The sequence below is a fragment of the Micromesistius poutassou genome (genome assembly GCF_964030765.1).
Source record: "Micromesistius poutassou genome assembly, chromosome: 3".
Classification (NCBI taxonomy): Eukaryota; Metazoa; Chordata; class Actinopteri; order Gadiformes; family Gadidae; genus Micromesistius; species Micromesistius poutassou.
In genome coordinates, this window is record NC_140273.1 from 2,030,293 (window position 1) to 2,043,013 (window position 12,721).

Below are 12,721 nucleotides of genomic sequence, written 5' to 3' on the forward strand. Positions count from 1 at the left end.
TTTTGTTAGCTGGGCGACCGAGCCTTTGTTTTCATACAGCTTTTCCACGTTTGCTTTTAAAGTAGATACGGTTACTCGAATCACATTACCCTATTCTCGAAAGCTCGATTCAGATAGTGTTGGCCCCGAAATTCGCGTCAGCTTTGTTGAAGTCGTTAGCTTAGCCGGCTAAGAGCTAGCCTCGGGTTAACAACTCATCCAGAAGCTCCCCAGTGCTTCTACTCTACTGCCACGAAACAACCCCTACTTGAAGGTATTGTCAGTATTTAATGCACAGATCTTCTTAGTTTGCGACGTGACAGATTAGGTGTGGCCCTGATGAAGCCTATAAAAGTGGACATTTCTTTATTTCTCCTCTTCCATGTCAGATCTGAGGTGGCTTCAGTCCATCGTGGACCCAGCAGCCGGCGGTCATGGGAGAGCCCTCAGCGCAGAGCTTCTCCTCTCTGGAAGAGGAGCTCCACTTCTGGAAGAGCCAGGCGGAGGGACACCAGCAGAGGTGACACCTCAACTGAGGAAACTCGTTTGGTCTGACAACCTATCGTGTGTGTGTTATAATATATAATGGCCCTAACCATCCCTGACAATAAACTAATTCTGATCTGCTCAGTAGTCCATCAGTTTATGGAGAATCTCTCGGGCCTAGGTTGATAGTCTACTTATCTTATCTAAAGTGATGCGTTAAACCATCTCTATAAACCTGTTCTGGATGTACTCGTAGTCTGGTCTAAAGTGATGGGTTAAACTAACTCTAATCTGCTTAGTGGTCCATCAGTCTGTGGATAATCTCTCGGGCCTGGGATGGTATTCTACTTATCTTAACTTATCTAAAGTGGTGAGTTAAACGAACTCTATAAACCGGTTCTGGGTGTAGCTGTGCCCTTTGACGGCTGACAGCAGCAGCAGCCCTGTTTCAGGGTGAACTGGTTTCCATGTCTAACCCCACTGTTCCCCCGCAGGGCCGAGGAGGCCCATGAGGAGCTGCAGGAGTTCCAGCAGATGAGCCGCGACTACGAGGCGGAGCTGGAGACGGAGCTGAAACACTGCGAGGCACGGAACAAAGAGCTGCTTTCAGACAACAGCCGACTCAGAATGGAGCTGGACAACATTAGGGTACGATGCCGCTCTCACTGGGTCTTTTTACACACACACACATCCACACGCACGTACGTATACACACACGTACACACACATACACATGTCCACACACATACATACGTACGTCGTTAAAACTGAACTCAAAAGCCCATTTACAGATCGTTCCCGGGTGTTGTTCTGCCTCTACAAAGCAGCTGACTGCTATTTTGATTCAAACGTCCACAGGGAAGGAACATCAATGAAAGGGAGTTGATTATTCAGTAACTAAAACTCCTCTTCATTACTCAGTGACAGTTGGGACATCTCGAGGGCTCTTTGGTCTCCCTGAGCGACTACAGGATCTAAAATGACCGCTTTAATATGGAGATGATATGCCTCTTATCGACCGACAGTACCAGCCCAACTCGCCTCGACTTAGCGTGGCATGACTTGGTTTGGTTCCAGGCACGTCATGTGTCCATCTAGAATAAAGTACCTCTTCAACGTGGGCTGGTCGTCATAGCACGCATGCGTGAAACTGCAGTTGCGTACTTGCCATGTACTCCTGCCATGTTCAATAATCAATCACTATTGTTGACTGAATGCTGACGCTAGAATTTAAAGATGCCGGTGTCGGGTGTCAGGCTCGGACGTCGTGCTCATCATTACTCGTCCAGTGGCGTCACTTTGGCCGATCAGTGGCCAGCAGCCTGTTTACGTCACACAAAAGTATCAGATCAGCTCTCTTGGAACCTCGACGGAGGTGAGACTAAGAAGGTACCAGGTACCACATTTTGTCGATCGAAACGCAAAGAAAGCCCTGCCGAGTTGAGGCGAGTTGAGCTGGTACTGTCGGTTGTAAAGGGGCTATAATGTCCCCGCTGTTTGGGGAATGCTTATTTTGATGGTATTGTCGTCTCTGTGGTCGCAGGAGAAGTACGACATCCAGCACGCAGAAGCCTTCAGACAGATCTCGACGTTGGAAGGCGACCTGGCCCAGACCACAGCGGCCCGAGACCACCTCCAGAAGTACATCAGAGAGCTGGAGCAGTCCAACGACGACCTTGAGAGGGCCAAGAGGTCGGGATTCAGACCTCACACGCAGATAATCCATCCTTCTTCTGGGATACCTTTGGAACTGCCACACTAACGTTGTTCCTGCTGTGTCTTCCCTCAGGGCCACCATCATGTCTCTGGAGGACTTTGAGCAGAGGATGAACCAGGTCATCGAGCGCAACGCCTTCCTGGAGAGCGAGCTGGACGAGAAGGAGACGCTGCTGGAGTCGGTGCAGAGGCTGAAGGACGAGGCCAGAGGTAGAGGCACACAAGGGCACATTATCTAACCTGCCAGAGGCTAAAGGACGAGGCCAGTGGTACGGTCACACCAACACTATATAACCTGTTAGAGGCCAGAGGCTGAAGGACGAGGCCAGAGGTAGAGGCACACCAACACACTATCTAACCTGCTAGAGGTAGAGAGGTGGTACTAAAAAAAGTACCCGGTACCAGGTATTTTTTTTGCCAATGGAAACGCAAAAAGAGGCAATTCGAGGCGAGTCCAGCTGGTAATGTCGGTGGAAAAGCGGCATATCTAGTATATGAAAGAGAGGTAGCCGCACACTCCGAGTTAGAATTATCAAAGTTATTTTTTAATTAATAGATCATGGTGATAACGTTTTGGCCCAACATGGCCTTCATCAGATCACATAAAGCGGCATATCTAACCTGCTAGAGGCTGTAGAGGCTGAAGGGCGAGGCCAGAGGTGCACGTGCCACACTGCAATCTTTTCTTTCTCTTTTTTTTGTTTCACAGCTTGAAGAACTGCTGATCCCCACACTGTTCCCAACTGACAAAGCGTGTTTATTTCAGTCGCTGTGAAATCAGATTTCTGAAGGAGTGAGACCAAAACCTGCGTATTGATTCAGAGATATATAGTTGCATATGTATAGAAATGTATACAGCAGGCCTTTATCTCCTCCTCCGATGGGCTTTCACCAGGGATTATTTGGTATGGTCTCTGATTCTAAAACTCGACAAAATTTATCTGTATCTCGTTGCAAAGAGCGTCACACGTTTGTGCACACAAGCTGTCAGCATAGCTTCAGTCTGTTTCTCTGGAAACTGAAAATAGCCAGACTGCAACCCTATCTAACGACTGCATCGATAATGTGATATTATACCAACAAATCTGCTGTGTCGTTCCCGGCCTGCGTCTGAGAGGAGCATGACATTAATGTCCCGAGCTAAAAGCCTAAACAAACACGTTCAATTAAATTTTATTAGTATAGCCCTTAATCACAGGTACAGTCTGTGATGGGGTGCTGGCCGTAACCATAAGCAGAGTCCAGGCATTCAGTCGCAGTCACCACAACACTCTAGAACAGACTTGATATAATGAATTGACATTGTCTCGTGCACGTTTGTTATCAGACCTCCGACAGGAGCTGGCCGTGCAGCAGAAGGACCCGCGGCCGCTGGGCAGCTCGGCCCTAGACTGTGAGAAGATGGACCTCCAGAGGCCCGCCCCCTGCAGCCCGGCCACGCCCTCCAAACCCCTGGTGGCCTTCACCACGCCCGCCTCCAGCCTCCGCAGAGGTGGGAGCGTTCTCCTTTCCTCCTCACTTTACCCTTTACATTGACATTTACATTCAGGGCGTCTAGCAGACACTTTTATCCAAAGCGACTTACAATAAGTACATTACATTCCATACGTCAGAAGAAAGAGAAACAACAATATTTCTCTGTCGATACAGTAAGGATGTTCATAGAACCAAGTGCCGAGCACTAACAATCACTAGGTTAACCCATTCCCCGTATACAACAGAGATAGCTAGGATAAGACGCTACACGATGCTAAGTACTTTTAGCATCACTGGCACTATTTTGTGCCAGTGCCAGGACGTACAACATACAATAAGTGTGTACATTAAGTGCCAGGACGTAAACATACAATAAGTGCCAAAGAGGGGTGGAGGGGACTGGGGGGTAAGGGGGGAGGCTATGCAGAGTCCAGGTGAACTCTGAACAAGTGAGTCATGGGAATGGAGCTGAAACTGTGTGATCTAGTGTACAGGCAGTTAGGTAGTTGTTTATGATGAAATCATATCTACTGATATTATTGCTTCTTTAGTTTGAATAATACATTCCTTAATAATGCTCTCAATTGTACATCTGTAGGTGACGGTCTGGTTGGAACGCCGCTGACTACATCGGCCAGAATATCTGCCCTCAATATTGTGGGAGAGCTTCTGAGGAAAGTGGGGGTGAGTAATGTGGCTATTATTATTAAAATTATTAATATTATTATTGTTTAGTACAGCATGCACAACCATGTAATATAACATTTGTGCAATACACCCCGTTGTTGTATTTCTTTACAGGCCTATTATAAAAATAACTTACATATAACGTATAATAACGTATATATTTAACTCTGTTGGGGAGATTATTTTAGAACACAACAAAGCAAATCATTTCTCACAAAGTGTGTGTGTGTGTGTGTGTGTGTGTGTGTGTGTGTGTGTGTGTGTGTGTGTGTGTGTGTGTGTGTGTGTGTGTGTGTGTGTGTGTGTGTGTGTGTGTGTGTGTGTGTGTGTGTGTGTGTGTGTGAGCATTGATATGATTTCTTCTTGGTCCTCCAGGTTAAAATTCATGGCAAGTTTGCAAAATCTACCAAAGTGTGTGTGTGGCTCTGCTCTCGAATCAATTCAAAATTCAATCAAATGAGCGAGCAAGTCAGACGTCACACATGCTGTTAAGGACTGGGTCTGTCCTTTGAACATGTCCCACAAAGTCTCAGGACGTTCCTCGAGACACTCGGACACTGTGTCCGGCCCCGGGCTGATCCGCTGTGTTGCTCTCCTCCTCCTCCCAGAACCTGGAGTCCAAGCTGGCGTCGTGCCGGGACTTTGTGTACGACACGTCCAGCAGCCGGGCGCTGCTGCTGGCCCCCGCGGGCCCCCTCTCCCCCGGGGCCCTCTCTGCTGTGGAGGGGGCCGCCGACCCCCCAGCCAGCACCATGAGTCCTCCCCCCCAGTACGACAGGTACACACACACACACTCACACACTCACACAAGCATACATTCATGCACGCACGCATGTATGCATACATCCATCCATCAATTCATTCATCCATCAATTCATTCATTCATTCTTACATACATACATACATTCATTCATTCACACATCAATTCATTCATTCATGTATTCATCAATTCATTCATTCATACATAAATTCATACAAATCCACATACATAAATTCATTCATTATTATCAATTCATAAATATCCACATACATCAATACATTCATTCGTTCATACATATCTACATACATGCATGCATGCATGCATACATGCATACATACATACATACATACATACATACATACATACATGTAGAAGGTCCTGTGGTTGCAGTCATAGTCATTTAGCTCATTGTCCATGAATAGGATTTGTGTAATATAAAGGACAATGGAGTTGGAGTACTGGAGGTAAACGTTAAAGTGTGTCTGCTGTGTTCTTCCTCGTGTGTTTTCTGTCACGTCTTCCAGCTTGGTGAAGCGGTTAGAGTTTGGACCAGCTCCTCCGCGGGGGGTCTCCCAGGGGCCCCAGTCCCCACAGGGAGGGGTCAAGATCCTGCTGTAATCCAAGGAATAACCCCCCACTACCCCCTCGGGACCACCGCATGGAGACTTAAACCCACGTCCTAACAGGCCCTCCCAAGACTGTCTGAATGGCTGCCCCCCACCACACATAACCAGCACAATGGCTTCTGCTGTTCCTGTCCCGGCCTCTGGACGCCCTGATGCTACGATATCACTGAACTGACCTAGAGGGTGACCTCCATCGCTGTCTCCGCGACAGAGTCCGTACGGCCCAGGAGGGAGCCTCTGGTTCCTCCTGGTTCCTCCGGCCACCGCCCCTCTGCTGACAGGAGGGCGCCCCCTGCTGCATCGGAGGGCAGTCCACCAACAGGCAGAAGAGGAGGACTGGGTCTGGTGGTTGCCGAGTGTTTGATTGGTCAGGACGTACTTTACACATTTCATGACAACAGGAAGTTGATACTGTGACGCACTGGGCCTCGCTGTCGATAGCTTGTTGTGCACAGACTTTGAGCTCGTGGAAAGGAAACTATAAAGTATAATGCTAACAGATTTATGATCGTGTTGCCAAACTTGAAGCAGATTAAAAGGTCCCATCACCTAGGTGGTAGCATTTAAACAAAACTAACATAGTGTTTTTAAATATAATGGTTTTACTTTGAACAAATTCAGGGTTTAGAAAGAGTATCGAAACTAATCAAGTTGAACACAATATACTAGTATAAACAGATTAGGGTTGAAGAATAGAAGCCATCTATTATAATGTTGTTATACAATGATGTTAGACGGAGGTATCTTGAGATGGAGTCGAGAGTTTCCCCAGCTTTGCCGTTGCTGTCTTTAATAGCTGAGTCTTCTTGACTGACCAGACCTGGTACCATCCCATGGCTGACCTTTGACCTCCCAGTCAGGCCAGAAGAAGGCAGGGTTCTGCTACTTCAGTAGCATTAGCAGGAACTCAAAAGTATACATTCAAGTTTTAATTGAACCGGATGCTAGTGGCCTGTCAGGGAGTTGATCTCGGATCGGCAAAAGGCTCGTGGTGTGAAACGGCCCGGTCAGCCGTTTACTAGAGCTAGGGTTAGAGTTTATAATGATAAGAGTTGGTATTTAGTTTATTTTGCCATTATCAAGTTGAAAGTTTGAGAGAATATCTACTTTTAGTTGACGACCAAGGAAAGAGGATCAGCACATATGTAGGTTGAGATGTTCAGAGAGGGTTTAAGGTTTGTTGAGACACTGTTCTTCCAACAGCATCATGCGTATACGATTAGGAAAAAAACCGATTTTATATTTTTAATTTTAACCCCTCTTCAAGGAATGCTCTGCCGTGTCGTGTTGCTATTATGAGAACAGGGAATCCGTGTGGAATATTGTACATTTAAGAACAATGTTTCACCATTATGTTTTTGCTGAACATCTCGGCACATTACAAGAGTGGACCAATTAATAATAATACAAAATAGTGTGTGTGTGTGTGTGTTTTGTGCGTGTAACCCAAGCTGTTGCACACACACACACACACACACACACACACACACCCTGTGACAATATCATGTGAGCTTACAGGCTGTATCTGGCCATGCTACAACGCATAGACTACTGTATGTGCCTGGGGAGCTCGAACAATAACCATATCTTCTGTCGTGTTTGTTTGCATTTTGTATCAAGATGAGCAGATATTAATATCACTATGCAGTGTGTTGTCATTCAGCGAGACAGAAACAATAAAAGGAGAGTCCCTCAATCGTTTTATTTTTTAAGCCTTTATTTCTTGTGCAGGTGGTTTCACAATGAATAGATGGAAAGGGTGACATGGAAACATCAATGGATTACAGGCAACTTGAATGGAACAACATATTGCTTTGGTTTAACATCTTTAGACGATCATCACATATTGAGAGCGTAGATTCTCTGAAACAGTTCAATGTGGTTGTAAGCAAAGTGCAGTGTTAGAACGGTACCTGAAGCATCTCTGTAAGTTGACTCAGAACATGTTTTTTTATGTGTAAGACTGTGTTCTGTGTCTACTATGGAAGCCACCGTTGAAGTTAAAAAAACCAGTGCTCAAGAAAATCTTCCAATACCATAAATTATTTTAATTTATTCAAATGTAACCGGGTGATCGTTATGGGGGAACTGGTCAAACTGTGAAATGGGTTTAGATGTAGAATGTCTGAAGTCATCCAGGCAGGAAGTGCAAGAAAAAACTAAAATGACAGCAGCACAGGAAACAGGATTTAAACGGACATTAACAGAAATAATCTTGACGATGCTGCTTCTCTTTCAACAGTGGTCGAAAGGCATTGGGTTAGATGCACATTTAAAGTGGCTACAAAACCACGTCATTCAGTGCAGTACAAAAACTGTGGACAGCGCAAATCACGCGAATAACGGCATATCAGGTATCACCCCTATGCCCCCCCCCCTCTGAATGATCTCCTACAAAGTTTTGGTTTCATTTAAAAAAGAAAGTGCTCAGTAAATAAAAAAAGCGGACACAACAGTTCACGACTGGAGTTTAGAAATACACGTTTAAAAAGTGAAGATAGAATTTATTTTAAGTATGCATGTCTTTTATTTTTTAGCCCTCTTTATAAACTCTCGGCCGACATGGTGGACCGTCATGGTGGTTCTTCCTACTCGCTGGACTTGGTGCCGTTGAAGTCGCCCTGTGAGTCGGCCTCCTCTTCGGAGGCGTCGTCCACCACGCCTCTCCGCCCTCCGCCCCCGCTACGACGAGGCGCGCTGCCGAAGGAGGGCTCGGTGCCACGCCTGGGGACGCACGCACGGACACACACGGGCGGACACACACATACATACATACATAAACACACAGACGGACAGACACAGAACGACAGACAGACAGATACATGCACGCACACACACACACACACGCACAAATGAAGTACAGACACACACAAACACGCACAAAGAAGCACAAAGAAGCACAAACACACAGACACAGACACACACACAGGCTTTATCAGATTGCTCCGGTATTCTCAGAAAGGCCTCTAAAGTTAGGTTAGGGTTTTTGCCCGGACACCACTCGTGTTGTTCACATGGTTATGAGCGTCCACCGCGGACGAAGGTGTGATTTGGTTAACGCAGGTTGAAGCGCAGCAGCGTTTCTCCGGTCAACTCAGTGACTCTCCAGCCAGAGAAATGAGTTTGGTTTCAGCAACCAAACCAAGCGCGGAGAAAAATATGGTTGTCGGGTGGCCGAGATTGGGAGTGCTTTCCGCGAAGCACATCCCATCTCGAGTAGAGTTCTAATTGTCAGATAAACCATATTTCCCTCTGTTAGGCTTTTGAAGTGCTAGAGAGGATGAGGATGGTGGGGAAAGAGGGGATATTAAGTCATGGTTAAAGAGAGATGGTGATGGGGTCACTACCAGACACGGAGGTACTTGCTTTTTTTACTCCTTGGGCTCTGGGTTGCCTCTGCAAGAGAGATGAACACGGTGGTTGTGCTAAAGCTCAGACAGGTCGCTTATAATACTTAAAATAAGCTTATTAAAAGTATTCACTGTCTGTTCATAATTTCTGTTTTAAAGCCATTGGATACAGACATCTGTATTTTGGAGAGCACACAGAAGCAGATTTCACATTAAAACGTGTGTATATGTAAGAGACAGAATAGACTAGAGAAGTTCCGATACCATTTTTTCCTTACCGATACCGATTCTGATTCCTAACCTGGCATGAGTATCGGCTGATACCGAGTATATACCGATACAGCATCTAGCATTGTACTTACTTATAGCACTTGTTCTTATTGAAGGGTTCTCTTACGATGACAGCAATGTATAGTCGTTTCACTTACTGTCGACAATTACAATTTTCAGAACTAGATAATTTACATTTATAATCTATATATAATGTATATATTACAATAATACATTTGTATTCTTCTAGTGAAGGTATCTCGAACGCACGTAGGTCGGAGATGACGCGTTACCCGTTCCGACGGATGCAGCATAACACCGTAGTGTTTGTGATGTTCTCTGCCTGTGTAGTAAATGAGTCATACGATGGTATCGGATCGGCGCATAGACTTGCATACTCGCCGATACCCGATTGGAGGCATTTCCGATAGTGGTATCGGTATCGGAACAACTCTAAATCCAACACAGACGCTTAGCCACTAGCGTTACCGCCGCGGCGCCAGGCGCTACCTGAGTTTGCTCTTGAGCGAGTTGACCTCGCGGCCCAGGGCGTCGCCGGCCTCGGTCGCCTCGTCCAGCTCCCGCTGCAGCTTCCTGCGGGCGGCGGTGGCGCGCTGGGACTCCTCCTCGGACTCCTCCAGCTGCCGCTTCAGCTGCTTCATGCGGGCCGTGGACTTGTCCGCCTGGAGGGAGCGAGCAGGAGGTCGGCAGGGTCTTAGTGGGAGTGTGTGTTAGAGCGCATGTCCCCTGTTTGAGTCTGGTGAGGGTGTGTTTGAGTCTGGTGAGGGTGTGTTTGAGTCTGGTGAAGGTGTGTTTGAGTCTGGTGAGGGTGTGTTTGAGGCTGATGAAGGTGTGTTTGAGTCTGGTGAGGGTGTGTTTGAGTCTGGTGACGGTGTGTTTGAGTCTGGTGAGGGTGTGTTTGAGTCTGGTGAGGGTGTGTTTGAGTCTGGTGACGGTGTGTTTGAGTCTGGTGAGGTGTGTTTGAGTCTGGTGAAGGTGTGTTTGAGTCTGGTGAGGGTGTGTTTGAGTCTGGTGAGGGTGTGTTTGAGTCTGGTGAGGGTGTGTTTGAGTCTGGTGAAGGTGTGTTTGAGTCTGGTGAAGGTGTGTTTGAGGCTGATGAAGGTGTGCATCACTCTCATGTTAAGGTGCAGTCTGGTGAAGGTGTGTTTGAGCCTTGGTGTGTATCACTCCCAGGTGGGATGAAGGTGAGGTGAAGGTGTGTGTCCTCACCTGGTCCTTGTACTGCTCTCCCTGCTTCCGCTCGTCCTCCACCTGGATCATAAGGTCCTTCAGCTTCTTGTCCTTCTGCCGCAGGCCCTTGGCGCTCGCCTGCTTCTCCCTGGGGGGGGGGGCGGCCGGAGGGGTGGTACAAACACATGGGTCATCTCTCTCCTTCCCCTCCTATTTCATCCACTTTGAGTCTTTCAAATGCTCAAAGGAACCGCTGTGCACGTAGCTACTAATAACAGGTTTGAATCTAAAGATTTGCCACGCCTTTTTTCTCATAAAATGCAAATAGCTTTGTGTGTTTGGCCTCTTCCAATGAGATGTTTCTTTACTGATTCTGCTGACGTATAAAACTGCACCTGACTTGAGAGGACCTGAGGACCTGAGTGGGGTCTGACCTGTTCTCCTGCTCCACCTGCTCCTCCAGCTGGGCCACCTTGGCCTCTAGCACGGCGATGGAGCTCTTGAACTTGGACTTGACCTGGTTCTCCATCTCCTGCAGCTTGGCCTTCAGCTCCTTGTTCTGTCGCTCCGCCTGCTGCCGGGCGCTCTCGTTCTTCTGGGAGGTGCTGCGCTCCGTCTGCAGCTCATTGGTCAGCTGCTCCACCTGCGGGTGGAGGGGAGGGTGGGAGGCGGGCCATCGGGAGGTTAAGGTGGGCTGGGTTCTCTAAGTGTGAAGGATACACCTATTGTGTGTAAACGCGAACGTATGTCAGTCTGTCTTTAGGGCCAAACGTCTTTAGTGTTTACCTATAACTATAGTTTACAAAGTGAGAGGAAATTAAAGAGAGGAGAGAGGAGATTAAAGACACTGAAAGAAGAGTCATCACAGTCAATTAATAACTAATTAGTTCATTAGAGTTAGGGAGAGTGACGGGCCCATGTCAAAATGAGTCAGTTCACACTGAGGGCAGTGAGACCGGACTGAATGACACTTGACTGTGCCCCTTGTTGCTGTGGACCGGTTACCTGCTGTGCGCTCTTCCTCTGCCGGTCGTTGACTATCTCCAAGTTGCTCTGCTCCTCCTCAAGCTCCTCCTCCAGCTGGGAGATCTTCGCCTCCAGCCGGCGCTTCTCATCGGACAGGATAGACCTGGGCACAGGACACGCACATCCTCGGTGAGAATCCAAACCCACACACGTCCTGGCAGTCCGACACTACACAGCAGTGGGGCTGCGGGCGATCAGGAGGGAAACCTCCTCACTCACTTCCCAGAGGAGTTGCTGGCGAGCTCGTCAGACAGCTCGTCCCGCTCCGCCTCCGCCTGCTTCCGCGCCCTGTCAGCCGCCGCCAGGTCCTAGAGTTCCATCAGCAACACATCATCCGTTAGAGCAGTGGTTCTCAAATGGGGGTACGTGTGCCCCTAGAGGTACTTTAGAGTACTGCAGGGGGTACTCAGAAATAATTAAAAAAAAAAAAGAAAAAGAAAAACTAATCATTTTTTCACCAAGAGCAAGTTTCGATTCTGAAAACTGGACAATAGAAAAACTAGAAAGTGGTTGAAATGTTAAGCTGAAAACGAGGAGAATCCATGAAAAATAGAAAGTTTTGTGCCGGTGAAGGGCGGAAAAATATCTTAGAGGGGGTACACTAGTAGAAAAGGTTTGGGAACCACTGCGTTAGAGCCATCTGCGCCTTCTTAACACAGCTGTTTCTTCATTTCTATAAACTGTAACTGCAGCGAGGTTACCTCCTGCAGCTGCATGAGCTCCGCCTCCAGACCCTTGGCCTTCTTCTCGCTCTCCTTGGCGGTGGTCAGCACCTCCTCCCGGGCTGCGTGGGCGTCTTCCAGCTCCCTCTGGTAGTCCTTCATCTGGAGCTGGTGAGGAGGGACATGGGCGTTAGACCCGGTGAGGCAAACCCGTCCCCGGGGGGGGGGGGGGGCGGAGGAGAGGCGTCAGACCGGGATTCTGAGTCTGAGGACGTCAGCGTTACCTGGATCTTCTTGAGCTGCTTGACGGCCTCGTCCCGGCCCTTGTTGGACGTCTCGATCTGCCCCTCCAGGTCCTTCAGGTCTCCCTCCAGCTTCTTCTTGCCCGCCGCGGCGAGGGTCCTCTGCTTGCGCTCGTCCTCCAACTCGGTCTCCAGTTCGCGCACCTGTGGGGAGAAGAGCAAACGCCATGAAATGCAGTTTGATTCAGGA

The 12,721-nt window shown here is 47.9% G+C and overlaps 2 protein-coding genes across 5 annotated transcripts in view; one reads left to right on the forward strand and one right to left on the reverse strand.

Annotated features, from left to right (window-relative positions):
- nde1 (nudE neurodevelopment protein 1) lies at positions 1-7,380 on the forward strand. Of its 2 annotated transcripts, none has more exons than XM_084465793.1 (9): positions 1-253; positions 369-499; positions 960-1,113; positions 2,009-2,157; positions 2,255-2,391; positions 3,509-3,673; positions 4,256-4,341; positions 4,953-5,122; positions 5,629-7,380. In XM_084465793.1, exons 2-9 carry the CDS (start codon positions 414-416, stop codon positions 5,720-5,722), a joined length of 1,041 nt encoding a protein of 346 aa, XP_084321919.1. In that variant the 5' UTR covers positions 1-253; positions 369-413; the 3' UTR covers positions 5,723-7,380. The 2 variants fall into 2 exon arrangements, with proteins under 2 accessions (XP_084321919.1, XP_084321920.1); XM_084465794.1 differs by having other exon boundaries at positions 4,953-5,113.
- Positions 7,381-7,425: 45 nt separating this feature from the next.
- The window catches only part of myh11b (myosin, heavy chain 11b, smooth muscle), a 35,624-nt gene continuing 30,328 nt past the window's right edge, over positions 7,426-12,721 (reverse strand). For 2 of the 3 annotated variants that reach the window (XM_084465791.1, XM_084465790.1), the window contains 8 exons: positions 12,514-12,675; positions 12,269-12,397; positions 11,787-11,875; positions 11,547-11,670; positions 10,976-11,184; positions 10,581-10,689; positions 9,861-10,033; positions 7,426-8,454 (listed from right to left, as the gene is read on the reverse strand). In XM_084465791.1, the coding sequence (XP_084321917.1) occupies positions 8,319-8,454; positions 9,861-10,033; positions 10,581-10,689; positions 10,976-11,184; positions 11,547-11,670; positions 11,787-11,875; positions 12,269-12,397; positions 12,514-12,675 (1,131 nt within the window). In that variant the 3' untranslated portion in view covers positions 7,426-8,318. Of the gene's footprint in view, positions 8,455-9,096; positions 9,127-9,860; positions 10,034-10,580; positions 10,690-10,975; positions 11,185-11,546; positions 11,671-11,786; positions 11,876-12,268; positions 12,398-12,513; positions 12,676-12,721 lie in introns of all 3 variants that reach the window. The other variant, XM_084465792.1, reaches the window with a different exon arrangement.

What these genes read in the sequence shown, in the direction of transcription:
- nde1 (XM_084465793.1), top strand. Translation starts at nt 414, where the DNA reads ATGGGAGAGCCCTCAGCGCAGAGCTTCTCCTCTCTGGAAGAGGAGCTC. An exon ending in GCGGAGGGACACCAGCAGAG is followed by an intron (nt 500 to 959) that starts GTGACACCTCAA and finishes GTTCCCCCGCAG; the next exon opens with GGCCGAGGAGGCCCATGAGG. An exon ending in CCTCCCCCCCAGTACGACAG is followed by an intron (nt 5,123 to 5,628) that starts GTACACACACAC and finishes CACGTCTTCCAG; the next exon opens with CTTGGTGAAGCGGTTAGAGT.